The following is a 24,780-nucleotide window of genomic DNA, read 5'->3' as shown; positions in this document are numbered from 1 at the left end:
TGGGGTGGGGGGAGGCGCAGGAGAAGATAGGACAGCCAAATAAATACTATTACGCAGCTCTAAAACCAACTGTCCTCTCAAAGAGTTTAAAACAAACTTCCCAACATAGATGGTTCTCAAATATCTGTGGTGGTGAATGACTGTTGAATGAATCCCGAGCATGACCAACAAGACCCTGCAGGATGTGGTTCCTACTTATTCTCCAGAACTAATCTCGCCCTATGTTAGCCCTGCTCTCACTCTCTTCATCTTCATCACAATGAATTTATTTCAATCCTTCCCTCCTATCTGGCTGCCTCTGCCTTCACCCACTCTGCCATTTCCTTATCCCTTAGAGCTCAGCTCAAGCATCACTTCCATGGGGAAGCACTCCTATTCCTGTTACGAATGCTCACGGTATTGTATAGTATTCCCTTACAATTGTATATTTGGCTAATTATTTGATTAATGTCAGTATGCCCCAATAACTTTAGGCTGCTTCATCTCCAGCATCTAGCAAAATGCCTCTTGCCCAGTAATTATTTTTAAAATGAATAATCTCAGATAGGGCTTTGGCATACCATGAACTAGTCTAAAAGTCTAAATCAGAAAGGGTCTAAATGAAAATAAAGGGGAAAGCAATCGGAAAAGCATACCTGAAGGAGGCAGCGGCTCGTCATGGCTCGATAGCAGGCTCTGTGGCTCTTGACAGTCGGCCTCTCCCCCAGGCAGTAGCCCCACCTCTTGACCATGTGAAACCGCTTCGCGTGCCAGATGTGAGTTTCTAGCCATTTGTTCTTCTTTTGTCTCCGGTTAAATTCTAGCATCCGGTTTATGTGACATCGTCGAGCTTTATGGCACTTATTTTTTGAGTGTTCTTTTTTCTGATGAACTGCTTTCTCTGCCTATAGTTTCAAGAAGACAGGCAGATCCTAGTTTGTAACCATGTCAAAACAAAGTTAAACGTTAGGAATTCAAACAGCTAATTTTAGGTGAAGTGGAGTACCTTACAGACTCTATTAGTTTGCTTAATTTTTTAACTTGGTGATTTCTCCAATTAAAGCAGAGGAGGCAACAGAAAGAGTGAAGATTTTAGAAAAAGGCAAACCTAGGAAGGAAACACAGTTCTATCACTTACTAACTGGGCAAGCTTTGGGGACTGGGAAGATTAGAATATTTATAAAATGTTCAACACAGTAACTCAAACTTATTTGCAGCTATTAATATTAGAAAGCAAGAAAGAATAAATCAAATGCTAGCTTTGTGTTGATTTTTTTATTGTTTTTTAACATCTAATAATATAACTAAACCCAAAACTTAGGACCAAAGATATAAAAGTGGGGAAAACCTGCACATTTCATATCACTTAGGTACTGACAGACAAATGCTAAATGCTATCACTAGGAAACAGACCTCACATTAAATCTAGAGAGAACAAAATTCCTGTTTAGTTTTCATTCTTCATTTCTTCCATAGCTAAGCTAAACTTTTGTGGGAAAAACTCTTTTCCATTAGTTTGTGGGCCCCTTAAGAATAAGGACTTTACCTTAATGGACCCTAACCTCACCACCAGCATAATACCAGTACACAGAAGGCACTTGATAAAGAAATTTTGAATCAATTAGTAAAGACATAGGGTGGTTAGACAATCATAGAATGTCCAAGCCAAGAATTTTGGTAAAGCCAAAAACAATTGGACTTGAACAAAAAATTAAATCCAAGTTCAAGTTTTCAACATTAAAAAAAGACAAAAGGCAAATACTAGGCATTGATGCTGCCTTTTTTAACCTTCCAACTCTCAACTGGTCACACCCACAAAGTGCAGAGCTAAAATTACTTATCTGGTAAGAAGGTCAAATTTTCATTTTAAATCTGGCAGGGGAACATCAGCTGTTTAACATCATAAAGAGAGAGAGGTTCCAAATGCTGTATTTAAAAGTAGCTGTAGAGGAGCTCTTTTTGGAAAATTAGGGTAACCGGTTAGGATATCCTGTGAAAACTGAAGCAATGAGGTTGTGCTCCTCTGGCGGTACATGGGTGCAAGTTATCCAAACCAAGGGCAGAAATCTCAGTATCCTTGTTACTCCATGTGATTTTGAGATTCTCCTCTGGGCCTCCAGTGAAGAGTTCCTGAGTCTGGGAATGGCTCCGGCAGTAGTGGATTTGGGGTTAAGGATAATCCCACTCCTTGGTCAGTGGATGGGCAGTGGTCCACGCCTCTACTGTGGACGACAGGACATCGAAGGCACCAACTGGCAGACAAGACCCAGGCAGAAGCGACTCACTCTGCTTTCTACAGTGGACACTGATGAAATACCAGCCAAAAGACCGAGATTAGGTTGCTTTATTCACCAAGTGAAAAACAGTCTCTACAATGCTGCCAGCTTATCTGGATTCCCATTCCAGCTGACCACAAAGCCCATAGTGACTTCTGCTTGTAATGGAACACAGAATGTGGTCCCTTCAGGAGAGGTATTTTCGAACTCTTCATCTTCTGAACTGACAGATTCCGGATCCTGGAACAACATGCTGAAACTGGGTAATAAATCTCCTAATGGAATAAGTGACTATCCAAAGATCAGAGTGACAGTAACTCGAGATCAGCCACGCAGAGTCCTGCCTTCCTTTGGTTTTACTTTGAGCTAAGAAGCCTATAATAGAAGACCAGGTGGCCGTCGCCATAGCAAAGGCAATCTGGAGAGTTCCTTAACGTGGAAGCCTCAGGAACAGGTTGTAACAGAGATGATTTCTGAAGAGGGTGGCAAGGGTCTGAGGCGTCCCCACTGTACTGTGGAGGAGGGTGTTCAAAAAGAGGAAAGAGAGAAATACCGAAGGTTATTGGAGCAACTTAAAGAAGGTGGTCATGGAAACTCTGTTCCTCCTGTAACTTCAACTCATCATAGTTCTCAAAGAAGTCAGATGGACACATTAAAGACCAAAGGCTGGGGGCAAGAGCAAATTCATGGAGTCAAAACAACTCAGTTTGTTCCAAAACAATATAGAGTTGTTGAAACAAGGGGACCTCTATGTTCAGTGAGAAGTGAAAAGAGGTGTTCAAAGGGGAAACTTTCTGATACAGAGAAGACAGTTGGAATCAGACTAGAAAATGAAGGTAGGAGGGGACTCCAGCTGGAACCTGACTTATCTGAAGAAGTGTCAGCCCGATTCCGCCTGGGCAGTGGAAGCAACGGCTTACTCAGGAGGAAGATGTCAATACTTGAGACAAAAGAAAAAAATTGCTCAAGCAAAGAGAGGGATAAAAGGACAGATGATCTTCTTGAACTTACAGAGGACATGGAAAAGGAAATCAGTAATGCTCTAGGCCATGGCCCACAGGATGAGATCCTAAGTAGTGCTTTCAAATTACGAATCACTCGAGGAGATATCCAGACCTTGAAGAACTATCACTGGCTCAATGATGAAGTCATTAATTTTTACATGAATCTCCTGGTGGAAAGAAATAAAAAACAAGGGTATCCAGCACTTTATGCATTCGGTACTTTCTTCTATCCGAAATTAAAGTCTGGGGGTTACCAAGCAGTGAAAAGATGGACCAAAGGGGTCAATCTCTTTGAACAGGAACTTATTCTGGTGCCTATTCATCATAAGGTACATTGGAGCCTGGTGGTGATAGACCTAAGAAAAAAGTGTCTTAAATATCTGGATTCTATGGGACAAAAGGGCCACAGGATCTGTGAGATTCTCCTTCAGTATTTACAGGATGAAAGTAAGACCAAAAGAAATATTGACCTGAATGTTTTAGAGTGGACCCACTACAGCATGAAGCCACATGAGATTCCTCAACAGTTGAATGGGAGTGATTGTGGAATGTTTACTTGTAAATATGCAGATTATATCTCTAGGGACAAACCTATCACATTTACTCAGCACCAGATGCCTCTGTTCCGGAAGAAGATGGTGTGGGAAATCCTTCATCAGCAGTTGCTGTGAGAACGCCCTGCCGCAGTCCCTCCCACTGCTGGTGGTTCTTTCACGGATGGACGTTTCCATATACCTCATGCATTGTGGGTTAAAAAGTCCCTGCATCACCTCTGTTCTCTCACAGGTACTGAGCTGTTAGAAGTGCATGAAGGCCCCTCTCTGCACCCTAGTCCTGACTTGGTGTGTGGAGGGCTGCTTGCAACCCTGTTTATAAGGCCATGCCTGCTCAGAGCCCTGGACTGTCAACCCACACAAGAACAAACGCTAATTAATACTTTTTTTAAGATTTTTTTTTTTCCCTATGAATGTGGGAAATGCAGGATTTATTCTATGATTTGTTTTTTCTGTGTGTTTGTTCACGTGTATTCATTCACTCACTCATTTGCAAACATAATGGGCAGTGGCTGCTTTCTGCTGCTCTTTTAAAGTTAACTCTAAATTTCTCATTTGAACTATTTATTTCTGAAAGGAATGTTAAGCTGCTACTCCCTGCTGAAGATCAGGAGGGAAAGCAGTGGGGGGAGGAAGGGTTAATTAACTTCTCTAGCTGGAGCAGTAACTGCCGACTTGAAGCAGGAGGTCTTCTTTCTTTTGAGGCTTGAAAATGCCAGGAGAAGCGCTGTGGTGTAGGGCTCTGGTTGCCTTTCAGAGGAAGTTCCACACTACAGCATTGGCACGGTGTCGTGGAAAAGTGGAACTGTGGCCAAGGAACTCTGGCTATCCAAGTGTCTTCAGAAGAGAGTCGTGGTCATCCTAAAGAGACTTCCCTTTCTGGAAATGAGGTGACTTGGCTACTCTTGAAACTGGATTTGAAGTCACTGTAAACCCTAAATCTTCATTTTCATCCCAGATCTGGCTGAGTATAAGCCTCAGATATGTAAGGGCTGGCCTGAGCTGTGTATTTCAAAAGATACTATTCAGTTTAAAGCTATTTTCCTCAAAGTTTCTTTTTCTATATATAAAGCCAAAATTAAGTTTTGTACTCATTAGTATTTACATTTCCCCATTCCACCGCCACTGAAATCTGTGCAAGAAAATTTAGTACTCGGCTCTGAGGTTGCCAGTTATACAGTAGTCTATTTTGCCTATGAAATTTGTATTTAACTGTTTTGTTCATTAAAAACCTTACAGTGGTAAAAATAAAAAAAATAAAAAAAATAAAAAAAAATAAAAAAATAAAAGTAGCTGTAATATCCAACAGCCTGCTAATTTTGGAGGGGAGTGGAGGTGGAGATGGGGAAGATAATGATTAAACCAAAAAATATGCAAAATGAGCATGCTGTTTTTTAGTCTTCATTTTAATAAATTCTGTTAGGTTAATACTTCTCAATTTCCTTTAAGAACCACTAACCTAAACATTTACATTAAAGGACACTTATACCTCTTTCTGGGCAATCTCCTGTAACCGTCGAGGAAGGCGTTTGACATTGTGACTCATGGCTCTTCGTCTCATGTGCCGTGGCAGCGTCTGGAAAACCAGTGAATTAGAAGATTTCTGGGTCACTGCTTTCAACATGGCACTGATTTCAGCAGCTCGAGCTTGAGCAAAAGTAGAAGCTGTCGAAGAAAACACCACCGTCATTAAAAACTGATCTTGGGGCTTCCCTGGTGGCGCAGTGGTTGGGAATCTGCCTGCCAGTGCAGGGGACACAGGTTCGAGCCCTGGTCTGGGAAGATCCCACATGCCGCAGAGCAACTAGGCCCGTGAGCCACAACTACTGAGCCTGCGCGTCTGGAGCCTGTGCTCTGCAACAGGAGAGGCCGCGATAGTGAGAGGCCCGCGCACCGCGATGAAGAGTGGCCCCCGCTTGCCGCAACTAGAGAAAGCCCTCGCACAGAAACGAACACCCAACACAGCCCAAAATAAATAAATAAATAAATAAATAAAGGAGTTCCTTTAAAAAAAAACAAAAACAAAAACAAAAAAAACTGATCTTGAATTGACACTTTTCCTGGTAGGTTTCAGAAGGAAAACAGATTTGAAGCACATGAGCTTCCAATTCACCCACTACCCTAACTTCTAATAGATTAACACCAATAGTAGTTATTTCTGTGTTATATGATTGTGAAACTAAGGATTCAGTTTTACTTTTCTAATCAGAAAAAATTTAGTTAAAAAATAAGGTAAAAAAGAGTTTTTTTAAAACAGAGAGCTGGGCTTCCCTGCTGGCACAGTGGTTAAGCATCTGCCTGCCAATGCAGGGGACACAGCTTTGAGCCCTGGTCCAGGAAGATCCCACGTGCTGCGGAGCAACTAAGCCCATGCACCACAACTACTGAGCCTGCGTGCCACAACTACTGAGCCCATGTGCCACAACTACTGAAGCTCACATGCCTAGAGCCCGTGCTCCGCAACAAGAGAAGCCACTGCAATGAGAAGCCGGCGCACCGCAATGAAGAGTAGCCCCCGCTCGCCGCAACTAGAGAAAGCCCGTGTGCAGCAACGAAGTCCCAATGCAGCCAAAAATAAATAAATAAAATAAATAAATTTATTAAAAAAATAATAAAAATAGAAAGCTACATGCAATATAATCACAACCATTCTTAAGTGTAATAATCCCACAAGAAAACAAAGAAAAAACAAAATTTTAAATGATTTTGACTCCAGGGGTTTTCTTCCTTAATATTTCCTGTTTTTTTACAAATATGTGACCATACCTATTTTTAGTTTTCTTTATTGAAAAATAGACTATTTTTTCTGAATAATAAACAGAGCACTGGAGAATTTAAGTGAATTCCTCCAAGAAGGCATAAAGAAACACCAGAAGGCACGCTTAAGGTGTGTACAAGGAATACAGGGTTACCAGGTAGTGAGGGGTGAGCGTGAAGGGTGGTATTGGGAAATGAGACTGGAAAGGGCCTGGAGACAGGTACTTACAGATCTTGGTTGCCCTCAGAGTGCGTTAAATTGGGTTTTATCTTTGGAGATGCTGTGCTGAGGAGTGTGGATGGTGTTTTATATTTTTTAAAAAGGGGGGAGGGGGTGGCAGAGATGACTTTAAGACAAAAAGGAACAGTTCACAAATCAGAACCTCTAAGAAGACAGTAAGAGAGAGGAGGGAGCCCGAAGGAGGGAGAGCTAGCAGGCCCAGGGAGGCGCTGGCCTGAGTCCAGGCTGGAGGTGAGACGCGCCCATGTGGACGGAGGGGAGGAGAGAGACGGGGAGGCAGGGCCAAGGCCCCGGCGGAGAGAAGGCATTAGAAATCTGGCTGCAGGAGAAACAGAGCTCCGGGTACAATCAAACTTGGCTTCTGTACAAATACCTACCGGTTATATACTTGGGAATCTCCTGAGAAGTGCCCTCGGGACCTGCTTTCCATCCTCCCTTTTTTTTAAAGGTTACCCTGGAGGAAGACTGCTCCTTCGCATCAGATTCAGCCAGTGAATGGTGGGTCGTTCTGGTTTGCCGCTGTCGTGAAGTTCCAGAATGAGGCTCTAGTACATTTTCAAAAAAGAAAACAAAAAGAAAAACGTCACTTTTATCAGAGAAAGGATTAGAGTGTTGGGTGAAAACTGATCAGGTTTTTAATCCTGCAACCACCCTGTAAGTGGCTATTACTGTCCTCCCCTTAAGGAGGAGGGATCTCAGGCAGGGAGGTGAGTTGACTTGCCCAAGGTCACATAGCTAGGAGGCAGCACGCTAGCTAATCATGTCAGTGTGACACATGAAAGAACCTTGGGTATAACAGATTCGAGGGAAATTTTCTCCATATAAAAAGTGCAATGTGGCTTTTACACCTAAGCTCCCTTAAATATTATAATCCACATGATTTTGCATATTCAGTCTTTCATCATAATTCTCTGGCACACTCGAGTTGAGAGCCACTATGCTAAGAAAGAAATAAAAGCAGAGTCTCTATACAAATGTCTAGGCATTCAAACCATTCTGACTTTAACACAATATCTCTATGAATACAAGGAAAGATCAGTAGAGAATTTCACAGCCTTCCTGTTTATTCCCATGGCAGTGATAATTATTAAGCCCCTATAATCATGAAACATGTTGAAGGTCTGTCATTGTGAGGTTTAAATGAGATAATGTGTGCTATGGCTTCTCACTTGGCACAGTGGGCATCAATGTTGGATCTGAATCAATTTTCTATTGCTGCCTGATGAACAGCTATCCCCTTCATATCACTTTACAAGGTTCTAAAGTCAGCACACAAGTTAAATGCAGATAAGATGAATGCACTGCATTTCTTTTAGGAAATATAGAACTGTCATTTAATAATAACTGTTAAGGTACAGATAAAATATATCAGCTCTACAATACCTACAGCAAATTCTCATTATTCCCAGCAGTTATGTTCTAGAAAGTCACAGCCAACACTGAACTAGTGAACACTGAACCACTGCTCCTAGAGAAAACAAGTATGTATCTATGTATGTATGTATATATACATCTCACAGAGATTATGATCTTAAATCGTAAGAGCAACTCATCCTAGTAGATTCTACTTCCTTTCTTTTACAAAGAGAAAATGAGGTTCAGAAGTGTTAAGTGACCTGCCTGAGGCTGCCCCACAATCGGAATTCAAACCCCGGTGAGAGCTGGAGCTTCTTGCACTACACTGCCCTGTCCCACCAGTCTTCTTCCTCTGGTCATCTCCGTAAGAAGCTGAAGCAGGAAGGCACTGGGAACCTCCACTGGGAATACCCACGTCAGGTGACTCAAAATTTTTCCCACTCTTTGCACCTCCGCGAATGACCGTCAAAGTGCCATGGGTATTAAGTTTGGGGTTACAAATTTAGCAACTAGGTGAATTTGCAAATACAAAACTTGCAAATAATGAGGGTCAACTGTATCTATTTTTAACTCAACTCCTTTATCATTTAGATTATGACTATCAAAAGGAGCTGACAAGAGCAATCTGATCCAAATGGAAGTATGTGTAGAGAGCACCATGTATACCTTACCTTTTTGAGACTGGAAAGGTTTTCCACCTCCATTATGGTACTTTACACCACTATCAGCCACAAAGCCAGAGGATAAAGTCACATTGGTGGGCTGGTTTCTCATTTTCTTGGCATGTTTCCTTTCCTTTGCATTAGACATTTCTGGAAAGAAAGTAATAAATTTAGTACAGGGAGAAGGAACTTCCTTTCAAAAATAAAAATAAATGTAATGAATAAATGTTCATGTGACTCAAAATTTGATTCTTCAATATAATAAATCTCCATTTATTATAGCTGGATTGATGATATCAAAACGTTATCACGATATTGATCTACAGCAAGGACCCAAAACCCGATTCAACAGAAAAAAATAATTTTGTTTTGCACTGTCAAATAATTAAGTCACATACCAGTGTTGACACTGCATAAAGTCTGTTGGAAGAATGAAAAATGAAGTGTGAGATAAGATCCCTATGCCACGGTAAAAAAATTAAATGAGCTAAACCAGTTTATCAAAACTCTTAGGTGAAACGAGTCACATGAATCAATGAAATACGGGACACACTATTCAGATATGGTAACCTCACCAAAAACTGAACATAAATTACTGATGTTTTCATTTCTGCTGCTGAGATGAGGCCAGCTGTACCTTTAATTTAGAATAGCAAAAAGATTTCAGTTTGAAGTAAGAAGGACAAAGGACAAAAACCTAGTGGAGCCTGATTACACAGTAGTTTCTCAACTCTCAAACTCAATGCCCCCTTTCTTTTACTGAATAGTTTGAACACCTATTTTCTATTTTTAAATGAAATTCATTAATTACATAACCTACTAGACACATAACTTTTATCAAAGCATGTCCTACAATATGTGTCCTCATTGTGATGTAAAGGAGAACTAAAAGTAATTCTAATAAAATAATATCTATTTTCTGTATGTAAATATTTCACCATAACTAGATGGCATTACGAAATAGAGATATTTTTAACCCAGAGAGATAATCACTGACACAGGCACCAACACAGGCATGGGCACAATCTGTAGAGCTGGAGAAGGGTCCTGAAGCCCCCATGCAACAGTCATTAACTCTTTCCTTGCTGACTGTAGGGAGGTCGGACACAGGGAATGGTCCTGCAGGAAAAGGGGGACACTAGGAGGCTGGGAAGCTCAGAGTAGCAGAACCAAGCTATTCTCCAAGCATTTAAATGTTTTAATACTAGTCTTTACTCACACCTAAACATAGAATTATGTGTCTGGGGCTTCCCTGGTGGTGCAGTGGTTAAGAATCCGCCTGCCAATGCAGGGGACACGGGTTCGAGCCCTGGTCTGGGAAGATGCCACATGCCGTGGAGCAACTAAGCCTGTGGGCCACAACTACCGAGCCTGTGCTCTAGAGCCCGCAAGCCACAACTACTGAAGCCTGCGCGCCTAGAGCCCGTGCTCTGCAACAAGAGAAGCCACCGCAATGAGAAGCCCGTGAGCAGCAATGAAGACCCAACGCAGCCAAAAATAAATAAATAAATTTATTTAAAAAAAAAAAAAGGATTACATGTCTGCAACAGCTACAAAGGCAAAGTAGTACCGGTGTGTTGTACTAGTACCTCTAAGAGAAGGTAGTAATGCCACTGGCGACATAATTTCCCAAATTGGTAAACACTCTTTGGTAAAGTACAAAATTTAAAAAAAAAATACAATCTTGCCTCATTTATTGTATTCCTGGAAAATTCAGTGTATATTAAATCCATGAAGCCGATGCTTTTATGCAAAGCAGAGTCAGGTACTACACCCTGCAGGATGGCTAACATCCCTGACCCCTGCCCAGTAAATGGCAGAAGTGTTACCCCAATCATTATGCCGACCAAAACACCCGCACAAACTTTCAAATGCCACATCCGGATTTGCACCACGTCCAATAAGTAGCACTGAATTAACTACCTTCCATTCACTTACCACCTTTCCAATGCAAGACTTCATGCAAAATTAAGAGTAACCTATGTGGCATAGTGTTTAAGAGCCTTCACTATCTTCCTTAACACTTTTTAGTTGTATAATCTTAGGAAAGTTACTTTCCCTCTTTGAGCTTCGGTCTCTCCTTCTATAAATGGGAATAATCAGCAGGTTGCTATGAGTATTAAATAAGGTAATGTACATAACACAAATCATGGGGCTTTGCATAAACTAAGGGCTCAGTTTATGGTAGCTCTTATTCTTAAATAATAAATGAAATAACAGAGACTTATGTCATTTCACTTTCTCACTCCATTCTGCTTTGACCTAAATGAAAGACAACCAGATCTACACCCCAAAACATTTTTTTTTTTAAACTCATTTGTGGTTTTTTTTTTTGTGGTTTTTTTTTTTTTAATTAATTAATTTATTTATTTATTTTTGGCTGTGTTGGGTCTTCGTTTCTGTGCGAGGGCTTTCTCTAGTTGCGGCAAGCGGGGGCCACTCTTCGTCGCGGTGCACGGGCCTCTCACTATCGTGGCCTCTCTTGTTGCGGAGCACAGGCTCCAGACGCGCAGGCTCAGTAGTTGTGGCTCACGGGCCTAGTTGCTCCGCGGCATGTGGGATCTTCCCAGACCAGGGCTCGAACCTGCGTCCCCTGCATTAGCAGGCAGACTCTCAACCACTGCGCCACCAGGGAAGCCCCCAAAACATTTTTCAAACTAAAAAATATGTAGGAGGTAAATGGAGTTCTACAGAGCTTGTTGGCTAGTGAAGGACACGATTCAGATCAGTCTGTATTAAGAACCATTCAAAATTATCCTACAAAACAATTTAATCCACCTGCTTGAATCAGAACTTGCCCAGCAAAACAGAGCACTACCTGGGAACCCTGGGTGGGACACCAGGGTTAGGGTAACTCACATCTCTGAGCTTAGGTTCGAGAGCAAAAAATTAGCAGATTGAACTAGCAATGATCCTCAAACAGTTCTGACAGCAGAAGAGAATGAATATAGAATACATCCTTATCAAGTCTGAGGATTTAGTTTAAAATAGCTTCCAGAAGGAATCTTAACTCTTACCTTAACATTCATGTGAATTTTACATCTACTCCTAATAGTCACAGTTTGTGTTTGTTTTCATATCCATTTAGTCAAAATTTTAATGAGCACTAAATATGTGTCAGGCTTTATAAAAGTGTTTTCTCCCAAATCTTCAAATTGGACATGTCATGTTTTCTCATACAGCATATGATCCCCTGGTTGAACAGACACACCCTTTGGTAGAGTGGACTCTGGTTTGAAAACCTGGGGATTAAAAGGGTTATGTCTTATGATTCCATTTATATAAAATGTCTAGAATAGGCCAAATCACAGAGATAAAAAGAGTGGTTTACAGGGGCTGGGGGAAATGGAAAAGACTGCTAATGAGTACAAGATTTCCTTTTGGCATGATAAAAATATTCTAGAATTAGGGGTAACGGGTATATAACTCTGAATATACTAAAACTCACTGAACTGTAGAGATTAAAATGTGAACTGTATGGTATGTGAATTATACTTCAATAAAGCTGTTATTACAAAAAAAAAAAAGGGTTATGTCTGATTTCTTTCAATCTAAAAAATTGGTGACTCAGACTTAATATAAAGTCTGCCTTATGAATACAGGTATGTTGTTTCACAAGAAATATTTTACTCAAGTTTAATTATTTGTAATGCTCCAAGAAAGCGCCTTATTTAAAGAATCATATGGTGAACTGTTTTGTAAGTTAAAAACACCTCCGAATTATCCAGTTTAATCAAACTTAACAAGCTTTTGGGTACCTACTATGCGCATAATAGCTTTGGGCTGTGCGTATACCAAAGTAGTACACGGGTGCGGCCTCCTTCCTTAAAGAATTAGTCATCTCAGGCAGCCAACACTTACTGAGAACTTCCTATGTCAGGCACTATTCCCCATGCCTCACTCATCTAGTCTCACGACTCCATGAGGTTAAGTACTAGCACTATCCTCATTTCATAAATGAAGAAACTGAAGCACAAGAGAGGTCACACGAAGCTTGTGGTTGTACTGGGATTCAAACCGGGCAGTCTGGCTCTATTCACTATTTTTAAAACAAAGAAAACTTAGGGACTTTCCTGGTGGCGCAGTGGTTAAGAATCCGCCTGCCAATGCAGGGGACACGGGTTCATGCCCTGGTCCAGGAAGATCCCACATGCCACGGAGCAACTAAGCCCGTGCGCCACAACTACTGAGCCTGCGCTCTAGAGCCCGCAGGACAGAACTACCGGGGCCGTGTGCCACAACTACTGGAGCCCACGTGCCTAGAGCCTGTGCTCTGCAACAGGAGAAGCCACCGCAATGAGAAGCCCGCGCACCGCAACGAAGAGTAGCCCCCGTTCGCCACAACTAGAGAAAGCCCGTGCGCAGCAACGAAGACCCAACGCAGCCAAAAATAACCAAAAAAAAAAAAAAAAACTTAAAGAATAAGACCACATATAATAAGAGACTAAATTTTGCAGTATAGCACAATAGGAAACTGGATAAGGGAAAGAAAAAGTGTGAATCTGCAGGAAAAGTCAATGAGAAAATAGGATTTCACTAGTTGGAACTTAGGGAAGAAAGTATTCAGGAATCTCCTTTGTGAATTCAGGAGTGAGGATGCTGGATGACTAGACTAGAATGGGAAGAGACAGTAGCAGGGGATAAAACTGAGTAGGCAAGGGGAGGCCACAACTCTAAACCAATGAAAAAGCCAGAAGTTGGAAAGCCAAAACCTTAGCAGTATGTAGAACAAAAGGAGGGGGAATAACGAGGATTTTCTTATATTCCGTTTCAGAATCAGGGTAGGGCAGGGATTTTGCCAGTCTTTTTCACTGCTGCATCTCCAGGACCTAGCCTTGCACAAAGCAGGGACTCAATATATATATTTGTTGAATGTACATGTGCACGCATAAATGGAGTGAAACGTGCCTATAATGCGTATATTAACAGCAAAAAATATTTAGCCAAGTGCCACCGCTTCTGATACAGCATGACCGAATATCTGCCAAGGGAACAGCTCTGGGGCCATTTGCTGGACCAAGACCTATAATCTCCTACCTGAAATCAGATCCCAGTCACTAGGCTTCTGCTGAGATAGAAAGGGAACGCAGAGACACCTTGAAAATCTTGGGGAGCTCTCCCAGAGAAGGGAGCATGGGAGGGGGGAAGTGAACAATGTCCAGGTCTCAGCGTGGTCCCCTCAATGACCCATCTTATTCCTTTAGGATGTGCAAGCCTGCTCCCAGGACGGCCTCTGCCCGGAGGGGCAATGCAGAGAAATGACAGACACAGTGGGCTCGGTCACAGGGGCTGAAGTGTAAGTAGATGAAGTAGGGGGTCCCTGGAGAAAGAGAACCAGGCATGGATTTCTTGACATAAGAGAAGCCATTTTTGGCCCAAGCCATTTTGTGATCTAAGCCTGGCCACAATGCTTGCCTTTAAACAGTAATAGTGATCTTAAGGGAACTAAAGAAAAAACGACTGTTATCAGGCAAAATAAGTAACAATAGTAAAAATCAGTTGTAAACTCCCATTTCTATTTCCATGACAAAGGTTAGCCTGAAGCACTTTCTTGAGCTGTTTTGCAGAAGCTGAACCCCCTCGGGCACTCAATCACCAGATCAACAGAACCTAACTGATGATGATGTTGACCTTTCTTATGACCCTGGTGGTTTCAACTAAAGCTTGGACTCTGTTGACCTGTGCCACAATTCAATGCTGAATTCCCCTCTGCTGGAGCCCCTTCATGAATATGCATGTATCCTTAGCTTAAAACTTCCCCAATTTTTCTGCTGGGGAGATACTGCTTTGGGAAAGATCCCCGGTGTTCTTACTTGCAGCAAGTAATAAATCCTTCCTTCTCCTGATCTTTGTCTTGGTTGGTTTTTTTGGTTTTGTTTAGTTATGTTTGTCTTGACACCCACCAAGACGTGAACCCAGTTCTTGGATAACAGAAAGAGGTGTCAGGCAGGAAGAGGGGCCCCTGCGCAGGCAGCAAGAGAAGAAGAGTAGGTCAACTGGGTGTGAGGGAGAGAATCGGAGGGGAGCCCAGCCAGTACTGGGGCGCCGGTGGGGACCGCCACACACACTCCCCCATACTTGCGAACCCTGGCGGACGCCAGTCCCTCACGACCTACCTGCCAGACGCTCCGTGGTCCCAGGTCAGGATGACAATGTTCTACCACAGTCCCCGACGCGACGTGCGCGGCGAGAGAGCTGGAGGGCGCATGCGCCACTGTGACTGCGGCCTCCACGTGGCCCGGAGTCGCACGGAAACTACAACTCCCAGAATGCCGAGCGAACCCCCCTCCCCCGCCAACCAGCGACTCTTTAAAGCTGGGATTCTACCGCCAGCTGTTTAGACCCGTGAGACGCGAGTAGGAGCAGTATACGGGGTAGTTGTCTCCGAGGGGCGGCAAAGGAGAAGGATTAGCCATGTCGTCTTTGATCAGAAAGGTGATCAGCACCGCGAAAGCCCCAGCGGCCATTGGTCCCTACAGGTACAGGAGGCCTGTGGGAGCTGAGAAGGACGCGGGGCCTGTGGGGTCGGAGGTTGTGGGGTCGGAAGTTGGGGGCTTGGGCCAGTCCGGGTCCGAGCTGCGGCGGGCCTTCGGGGTTCACCGGGCAACCTCATACAACATGCTGAACCCGGAAACGGAACCCGGGAAAGCGGGAAGCCCACCCAGAGACCCACTACGTGTTATAAAATTACCAATTTTGTATTTAAAATTATAAAGAAAAAACATAACGGTCTGCAAATCAGGGGAAATGCCATGAAATGAAAGATAGGAAAGTTGGGAGCATGTTGGAAAACAAACTATAGGGAACTAGAAAATTAGAAATGAGAATATCTTGTTTTCTAAATAACCGTGAAATGGGGTAAAACAAATTTTACTTCTGAATTTAAATTGATATTGTTTTCTTTATCAAAAAAAATTTTTTAAACGTTTAATGCCATTGAATTGTGTACCTTAAAATGGTAAATTTTATTTTTATATAAATTTATTTATTTATTTATGGCTGTGTTAGGTCTTAGTTGCGGTGCACGGGCTTCTCATTATGGTGGCTTCTCTTGTTGCGGAGCACGGGCTCTAGGCGCTCGGGCTTCAGTAGTTGTGGCGCACGGGCTTAGTTGCTCCGTGGCATGTGAGATCTTACTGGACCAGGGATCAAACCCGTGTCCCCTGCATTGGCAGGTGGATTCTTAACCACTGCGCCACCAGGGAAGTCCTTAAAATGGTAAATTTTATGTTTGATATATATATTTTTTTATCACAGTTAGGAGAAACAATGGCGGGGCTTTCTTTATCCAAAAACGAATAAATTGCCTTTGAAGTTGATGTGTTTGGCTCTCTTTCAGGTCTCAGTGTAGCTTATGCTTTTTCCTGTGATCTTATCCTAATTCTGATATTTAATATCCTCATTACAGAAATAATCAGTTCCGAAAGTAAGCACTTTGCAGAAAAGTGTACCCTCACAGGTGGATCTTTAATTGATCCTTCAGCAGTGATTAACCTTGTCTAATTACTTATTTTCTTAAGAGTGCTCTTGGCATTGCTTTCTTTTGTTTGTTTTACAGCTTTATTGAGGTGTAAGTTACATATAAAATTCACCATTTTAAGTGTAGAGTTCCATGAGTTTGGGTAAATGTATCGAGTCATGCACCTACTACCACAATCAAGTATTTGAACATTTCCATCACCCCCGCAAACCACCCCCCCTTGCAAAAAAAATCCCTCATACCCGTTTGTGTTCAATTCCCACCCCTACCCCTGACCCCAGGCAGCCACTAACCTTTCTGCTGCTTTTTTTGTTTGTTTTTTCTAGAATTTTATATAAGTAGAATCAAATAATATGTAGTCTTTAGTTGGATCTATCCGTGGGTGTTTTTTATTTTTTGTTTTTCCTTTTTGCTATCATGAATAATGCTCTTCTGAATATCCATGTAAAGTCTTCGGACATATTTCTTTTGAGTAGTTGTCTAAGAAAGAAGTCGCTGGGTTGTATGTTATGTGTATGTGGTTTGTTTTTTTTTTTGGCTGCGCCTCGCAGTTTGCGGGATCTTAGTTCCCCCACCAGGGACTGAACCCGGGCCCTCGGCAGTGAAGGCACATCCTAACCATTGGACCGCCAGGGAATTCCCTGTTTAAATTTTTAAGAAACTGCCAAACTATTTTCCAGAGTGTGTGTACTATTTTGCATTCGCACCAACAAAGTATGAAGGTTCCAGTTTCTCCACATCCTCATCAATACTTGTTACTGTCAGTGATGCTTTATTGTGTGTGATGGTATCGTAAGTGTGGCTTTGGTTTCCATTACTCCTTCACTTTTTGTATGTCTTCTTTAGTGAAGTGTCTGTTCAGATCACTTGCCGATTTTTTAGTGAGTTGTCTTTATATTATTGAGTTGTAAGAGTTCTTTATATATTCTGAATACAAGTCCTTTGTTAAATATGTGTTTTGCAGATATTTTCTCCCAATCCGTGACTTGGGCTTTCATTTTCTTAAAGATGTCGCTCAGTAAGCAGAAGGTTTTAATTTCAATGAAGTCCAATTATCAATTTTTTTTATTTTACATTTTGTTCTTTTTGTGTCTTAGCAAAGAAATCTTTTAGCATTGAGTTTTATATTTTATATTTATGTTTTACATAATATCCTGGATTTCTGTTCATTGCAGTCAGGCTGTGTTAGTCGACAGGACCATTTACATTTCAGGACAGCTAGGCATGGATCCTGCAAGTGGACAGCTTGTGCCAGGAGGGGTGGCAGAAGAGGCTAAACAAGTGAGTCATTTTCCACATTTGAAGTTCCCTTCTCTACTCCTTTTTAATATTGAGGAGTATTAAGAATCCATTTGGCTGATTTGTTTATTATAGAGATAATCAGATAAGTACTTTTTAAGTTACTGGTTGACTTAAGACAGTTGTTTGTCAGTAGAAAGTTGGAAATGTGATGAATCATTTAACAACCAAAAAAAAAAAGATTTTACTTCCAAGGTGACCTTAAACCTGGATTATTGGATATCAACTAAACTTATTGTGGTAATGATTTCACAGTATATACATGTATCAAATCATCATGTTATATACCTAAAACTAATAAATGTTATATGTCAATTATATTTCAGTAAAATGGGAGGGAAAAACCCTGAATTATTGAAAACATCTTGCCACTTCCACATGAGTTGGGAAATTGTTTTATCAGGGCCAATGACCTGCAAAAAAAAAAAAAAATCCACCACCACAAAAGTAAAAGTCAACATTTTGTTAGAAAGAGAACTATCAAAGGTTACATGCAGTATGTTTTTTTAAATAAGAATGGGGGATATAATTCTAATCCACTAAATGGAATTAAATTATAATTTAATACATTCACTGAGTCATTTGTAATATCCAAAGATAGAAAACAACCTAAATATCCATCCATGAGGAACTAGTTAAATAAATCATGCTAGATCTGTACAACTAAATTCATATGGAAAGATCTCCAAGATAAATTATTATATGATAAAGTAAAACCAAGATGCAGAACAGCATGCATAATAAGCTACCATCTGTGTGTGTGTCTAAGGATACATACATTTATGTTGGTACAAGCATTGACTGTCTCTGGAAGGATATACAAGAAACTAGAAACAGTGGTTACCTTTGATGAAGGAAACCGGGGAGGGGGAGTAAGGGTGGAAGACATCTTTTCACTGTATATGCTTTTTTATAGCTTTTGAATTTTTTGTCATATCTATGTATTACCTATTTAGAAGATTAATTTTTTTAAATCATCAACTATTATAATGTGACCAATCAAAGTGGAAGAATGAATTGAAAAATAATAAATTAAGGACAGGGTGAAAAACTAATGTTTTTCCAAAGCCCAGAATATCAAACATGTATACAATTTACTACTATTATTTTTTGAGAAAAAGGAAAAAAACCTTTTTAAAATCAAATATTGCTTTAAAGAAAACAGGTTTTAATGCTTACTAGCTCATACTTATCCTCAGAGTGATATGGAATTAGGAGCCCCAGTAATAATTTCTGTTTTAGCATAGTGGACATTGGCTGAGAATTTCACCATTCTAGCACTGAGGAAGAGACTTCAGTCTTTTTCCTCACAAAATGAGGCAACTTCTCACTGTATTTCAGAAAGATTCATTCCATTAAAGAAAGCCAAGAAGCAATTCACTTGTATAGAGGTGGCCTACAAAGAGTAGAATTTCCTAGAAAAGGGAGATTTTTCTGCAACATAGGCTATTTAAGGAGATATTAGTAAAGATGGTTAATTGAATTGAATTAAAGCTTCACTGTAGCATCAGTGCCTTAGGCCTTTCTTACCTCTGTTCACAGGCTCTTACAAACATGGGTGAAATTCTGAAAGCAGCGAGCTGTGACTTCACGAATGGTGAGCAACTTGATATTATTTCACATTTCTGTTTGATATTTCTTTGGTCTTTTTGAAGAACACATGGCATCCAGTAATATGTCATGCCATATCTTTGTTATTTGAAGTTGGTTTAATTTCAGTCCCATTTTAATCAAGAGAGTCCAGAGCCATATACATAATATCGATGAAAAATTAATCATTAGTCAATCTAAGAAAAAAATGGAAAATTTTATTTGACCCAACCTGAGGATTATAACCTGGCAGACTTACAGAAAGATCAGAGGACTGTTGCGAAGAGGTAAGGGGAAAGGCCAGAATATATATGATTTTGGCAAAGGGTACATGCAATCAAAATGGCACACATCTTGGTAGAAGGTTACTGCTGTTGGCGAGGAAGAGATATCTTAGTTAATGGTTTTAGTGCTTCTCTTAGTATGGGAACATGTGAAAAACTAGGTTCATAAAATTTTCTCCTGAAAATATCTGAGGGCCGGTACTGCCAGTTTTCCCAGAACACTAAGTGCCTTATCCTGATCTTTTCCCTGAATTCCTTTCTCAATGTATTTTAGGTCAGCGACTGCAGTGGTTAATGACTTGATTCTTGTAGAACTGGATGGTGGGCAACATTCTCACTTTACAATCCCCTCTCTTTCGATCTTAATTTGAGCCAAGGTTTGGGAGGCATTTCGTGACCAATTTGTCCTGCGGTGCTAGAAATGCTCATTCCCAGGTCAGGCGAGGATTTCATTGATATGCCACTCAATGTGCTATTAGTGGACTAAAGCTCTGTTCGTAGTAGCCAAAAGCCAGGAAATGATTCTCTCTTGTTGCTTCTTCCCAAATCTAGAGTTACACTATTATAATCATTGATCCTGTAGAACTATATTTTAGGTGAATAATTTCAAGTCATCTAGTTATTATTTTTATTGGAGGCTCAGTCACATTTGATAATGCAAGAAACAATAATCTTGTAAAATAGGCAGAACACAAGTAATATAGCTAGTGACATTGATAAGGTCATAAGTAAGTAATGTTATGTTCTAAGGGGTTACGTGGCTAGCACCAGCAGAAGAAGAACTGAACGTTATGGTTGGGCAGGTATTTCTGCTGTTGGAGGGGTCCGGCTAATGCTCAGTGCAGATGCACACTGCACACTAGAGGGGACAGAGGAGGACTAAATGGGCAGAGAAAAAATTTTTATGTTTAAATTTTTCTTGTCTTGCCTTAAAATATGAATTTTATTTCATCAGTACTATTTTTCTAAGTAACGTTTTGGATTAGACCAAATAACTAAATAAACCTAATGACAATGTATATATCTCCTAGTGGTAAAAACAACTGTTTTGCTGGCTGACATAAACGACTTCAATACTGTCAATGACATCTACAAACAATGTAAGTAATTTGGCTTTATTACTGTTTTCCATTTTAAAGAGAAATATATCTATTAATAAGTGTCCATTATGAATTAGGAATGTTGGGAGATGCTAAAGAAATGGTCATAGATCCTGTCCTAAAAGAATTAATAGCCTGATTAGAAACACACAGTGTGCCCCCCATGAAAACATCCAAGATATTTCTATTGCATTCCCTAGAATAACATACTACAACCGGACAAATCCATTTCCCTAAAGCTTAATTTTGTTACACCCTTCTCAGGCTTTCTAAGCCCTCCTAATCATTTTTCAACACATAGATTGTATTTATTATCGCTGTGATAAGGTCTAGCCACCACCTCTGTTCTACTCTCTCAGAATCATTAGCTGGTTAGTTAATATTTCTGTGCCTCGGTTTCCTCATATGCAAAATGGGGATAAAACCTTATAAGGTTGTTGGAATCTTAAATGAGTTAATACAACATGTAAACATGTTAGAACAGATGCTGGCACGTTGTAAGCACTCAGTAAGTGTTATCTGTTATTATTAACATTGCTGTCCTAGTGGGGAAAATGAGTATCCCTACTACCTGGTGAGATAAGACAAAGGTATAACACGGAAAAGGCATCATTACTTATAATTATCACTTTAAAAACAACCTCCTTCATGTCAAATAAAATCAAAGTGTCAGAGTATGTGAGTATTTTCATTTTTTTTCCCAGAAAACTAAGATATTTTTAAAATATTAAACATCATGGGAATCATGGCAGAGTCTTTTATCAAACAAATATAAATATGAGCTTCTTTTTTTCCACGTTGCTTATATCTAAGAACTGACACATATCTGAAGCACTTACCAGATTCTTGATCCTGCAGTGTTGAGTTTCAGCATAGTATCTGAAAACTAAAATGAAATTCTTTTAAATTTAGATTTCCAGAGTAATTTTCCTGCAAGAGCTGCCTACCAGGTTGCTGCTTTGCCCAAAGTAAGTACACATTTGTCTTAAAATTAAGAAAATTAAAAATCAAGGCCACACATGGACATGAACACAACGGAATCAGAGTACTTAAATTGTGAGAAAAAGTAAAATAGCAGCCATATTGTTTTACTGTTACTTAGAGACTATAAATTGAGCCAGGTCTGTGAGCTCTGCAGTAAAAATTTTACTTTTCTATCGTATAATAAAAAATCTAGGGAATTCCCTAGCGGTCGGTCCAGTGGTTAGGACTCTGCACTTTCACTGCCAAGGGCCCGGGTTTGATCCGTGGTCTGATCCTTGGTCGGGGAACTAAGCCTGCAAGCCACGCGGCGTGGCCAAAACAAAAACAAAAACAAAAAACAAAAAAGCACTAGATCTTCTATTAGAAAAAATCATCTGAAAACCAGTGGCTCATAGATTTCTCACTGTTCCTACTTTGGTATTCTAGTCGAACTAGAAGCTCTTCCTATGCCCCTTAGCAGCACAGTATTTCTACCTATAAAGAAGCAGCTCTGATGGACTTCTGGCAGTTTTCCACTAAAGAAATTTATCTTCTATGAGTGGTATTTTTGTTGCTTTAATTTGTTGTTACTTGGAATGATCAGTATCATCAAATTTATTAAGGTATAGAATGTGATAGAAGGAGCTCAGAACTTAGAGTTATAAGACATGGGTTTGAACCTCTGCTGTTTAGTTTTGTGTCCTGGGATGGGTTAAACAACCTTTCTAAGCTACAGTGTATCAATCCTCTGCATTGAGAGAACCCCTGATAACAGAGCTGCTGTGGGAATCACATGAGCTAACATAGACGAACACATTGAGCATGGTAACCTGGCCTACTGTAGATTCTTGGTGCATGTGCCCCCTCCTTTACTTCTTTGATAAGTTCAATGTTAAAAATGCATATGTTAAAAATTGCATATGTTTTTAGTAGGTATTATGGCGCTCTCTTAATTTATTCATTATTTTCCTGACAGGGAGGCCGTGTTGAGATTGAAGCAGTAGCTGTCCAAGGACCTCTCGTGACAGCATCACTCTAAGTGGGCCCACTGTTACTTAGCCTGGAATTTTAATAATGTTTTTAAATTAACATCTTAATTTTTACAGTATTTGTTGGAAAGTGTAAGGTTGACTGAAATATCTGAAGTTATTATGGAAATACCATATAATAAGGGGAATTGAACATGAGCTGAAGATAATAATGAATCTAGTTACTGATGCTATAAATTACACTTCTGTAACACTCATATTACTGGATGTGGGAAAAGAGACATGCATTACATAGTTACTCAGAAAAATAAAAGTAAAGGGAAATAGCATGTAGGAAAGATGAGTTACTATTCCTTAGAAATAATAAAGAGCACACCTAATTCAATTAAACTCTATTAATTTAATGATGTGAACTATTTAGTTCTCATGTCAGATACATGATTCTGCTTTTACTTGAGTAAAATTAAAGCATTTAAGCTTGAATGGTAGAGGTAAAGGAGAAGAAACTGGACCAAATTTTATATAGATAATATTTTTCTAATGGAAGTAAAATAGCATGCAGATTTTCCTCTGTGTGATTCTGTTCACTTATTTTTTAACAGTTTAATGTATACACTAAATCCTATTACCTAAATAAAGGTGGGGGAACTATGAAGTTTAAATTCCAACTTTTTTTCTCAAAGCTTACTTCTGGCTTTACATTTTTACACCGTGGTAATAAGGCTATGTATAACCATTTTGTGTTTGTTCTTTGAAGTCTTTTAACATTTTTAGAAACTACTACATGAATACCTCCTTGTTGTAGAATAAATTCCAACACAGAATTATATAGATTAAAAAGTAAAAGTCCCAGGACTTCCCTGGTGGCACAGTGGTTAAGAATCCGCCTGCCAATGCAGGGGACATGGGTTCGAGCCCTGGTCCGGAAAGATCCCACATGCCGCGGAGCAACTAAGCCCATGCGCCACAACTACTGAGCCTGCGCTCTACAGCCCACGAGCCACAACTACGGAGCCCGTGAGTCACAACTACTGGAGCCCGTGCGCCTAAAGCCCGTGCTCCACAGCAAGAGAAGCCACTGCAATGAGAAGCCCGCGCACCGCAACAAAGAGTAGGCCCCGCTCGCCGCAACTAGAGAAAGCCCGCGCGCAGCAACGAAGACCCAACACAGCCAAAAATAAATATATAAATAAATTTTTTTAAAAAAAGTACAAGTCCCCTTCACTCACTGGCCATTCCACTTACCTCCCCAAAGACGACCACCGCTAAGAGTTTTGAGTGTAACCAGCAGATAGTTTTCTATTCATTATATTTAATCATCTAGTTTGGTTTTGGCTTGTTTACATAAATGGAGGTTACTGTATATATTATTCTACAGATTGCTTTCTTCTTGTCTTGAAGGTCTTCCATGTAACTACATATTGATCTACCTCATTTTTAAAGCTGTTGCGGAGTCATCTTTTGTGTAAATATACCTTAGGTGATTTAACCATTGACCCAAACAATTCCATATTTGCAAAATTATCATATCAATGCTGCTGTAACATTCTTACATACACACATAACATTTTACATATACCTATTTGTTTGAGGTTAATTTAGAAATGTCATGCTAATTTGAAAAGTTTGGTAAACCAAAAGATAATATTAGAAGCACTTGGGAAGAGCAGTTTTAACACATTGACTAGAGATGTATTAATGTCTTTTGTTACCCGAACGTTATTGACCAGAAAGACATACCAGTATCACTTAATAACAAATCACCGGCCATAGGAGTTAGTTTCTGCAAAAATCGCCCAGTCAATAACGAGTTTAAGAGCACAGACTTTGGAGTAATTCTAATGGGATTCAAGGCCCAGATCTACCACTTATTAGCTGTATGATCTTGAGCTAGTTATTTAACCTCTTTAAGTCTCAGTTTCCTGAGAGATAATAATTGCACCTTCTCAAAGGGATGTTGTAAGGATTAAATAAGATAATGTATATGGAAAGTACTTAGCAGTGTCTAGCATACAGCAAAGGATCAAAAAAGCTGTCACTATTCGTCAGTATTTAATAATTATCATATAGAATAATGTGCTAGATGGAAAAGTTTCTGCTATTTACATACCTAAATTTATTGACATAAAAGATAAGGATGAGGATTCTCCAAGGAGGTAGAGTTGGGGAGTATAGCACTATGAGTTGATAAACAAGATTAGGCCCTGAAAATTATTTTAGACATTTTTACATGAAGCAATACAGTG

The 24,780-nt window shown here is 40.2% G+C and overlaps 3 protein-coding genes across 7 annotated transcripts in view; 2 read left to right on the top strand and 1 right to left on the bottom strand.

Annotated features, from left to right (window-relative positions):
• Window positions 1–15,032, bottom strand: part of POP1 (POP1 homolog, ribonuclease P/MRP subunit) — a 45,061-nt gene extending 30,029 nt beyond the window's left edge. For 4 of the 5 annotated variants that reach the window (XM_061171465.1, XM_061171467.1, XM_061171468.1 and 1 more), the window contains exons 1-5: window positions 14,946–15,032; window positions 8,839–8,979; window positions 7,189–7,356; window positions 5,303–5,478; window positions 636–884 (exon numbers count right to left, since the gene is read on the bottom strand). In XM_061171465.1, coding sequence (XP_061027448.1) covers window positions 636–884; window positions 5,303–5,478; window positions 7,189–7,356; window positions 8,839–8,977 — 732 coding nt within the window. In that variant the 5' untranslated portion in view covers window positions 8,978–8,979; window positions 14,946–15,032. Of the gene's footprint in view, window positions 1–635; window positions 885–5,302; window positions 5,479–7,188; window positions 7,357–8,838; window positions 8,980–9,227; window positions 9,250–14,945 lie in introns of all 5 variants that reach the window. The other variant, XM_061171466.1, reaches the window with a different exon arrangement.
• On the top strand, window positions 2,179–4,134 carry LOC133077121 (sentrin-specific protease 2-like). Its single transcript, XM_061171807.1, is given in 1 exon segment — window positions 2,179–4,134. A coding segment is annotated over 1 exon segment (1,752 nt). The 3' UTR covers window positions 3,931–4,134.
• Window positions 15,033–15,116: 84 nt separating the features above from the next.
• Window positions 15,117–23,189, top strand: RIDA (reactive intermediate imine deaminase A homolog). Its single transcript, XM_061171679.1, has 6 exons — window positions 15,117–15,308; window positions 17,485–17,590; window positions 19,151–19,205; window positions 20,514–20,582; window positions 21,495–21,550; window positions 22,522–23,189. The coding sequence occupies exons 1-6, from the start codon at window positions 15,244–15,246 to the stop codon at window positions 22,582–22,584; spliced, it is 414 nt and encodes a 137-aa protein (XP_061027662.1). The 5' UTR covers window positions 15,117–15,243; the 3' UTR covers window positions 22,585–23,189.
• Window positions 23,190–24,780: the final 1,591 nt, after the last annotated feature.

This window comes from Eubalaena glacialis, chromosome 17, assembly GCF_028564815.1.
Source record: "Eubalaena glacialis isolate mEubGla1 chromosome 17, mEubGla1.1.hap2.+ XY, whole genome shotgun sequence".
NCBI classification, from domain to species: domain Eukaryota; kingdom Metazoa; phylum Chordata; class Mammalia; order Artiodactyla; family Balaenidae; genus Eubalaena; species Eubalaena glacialis.
This window is presented reverse-complemented; position numbering and strand designations above follow the sequence as displayed.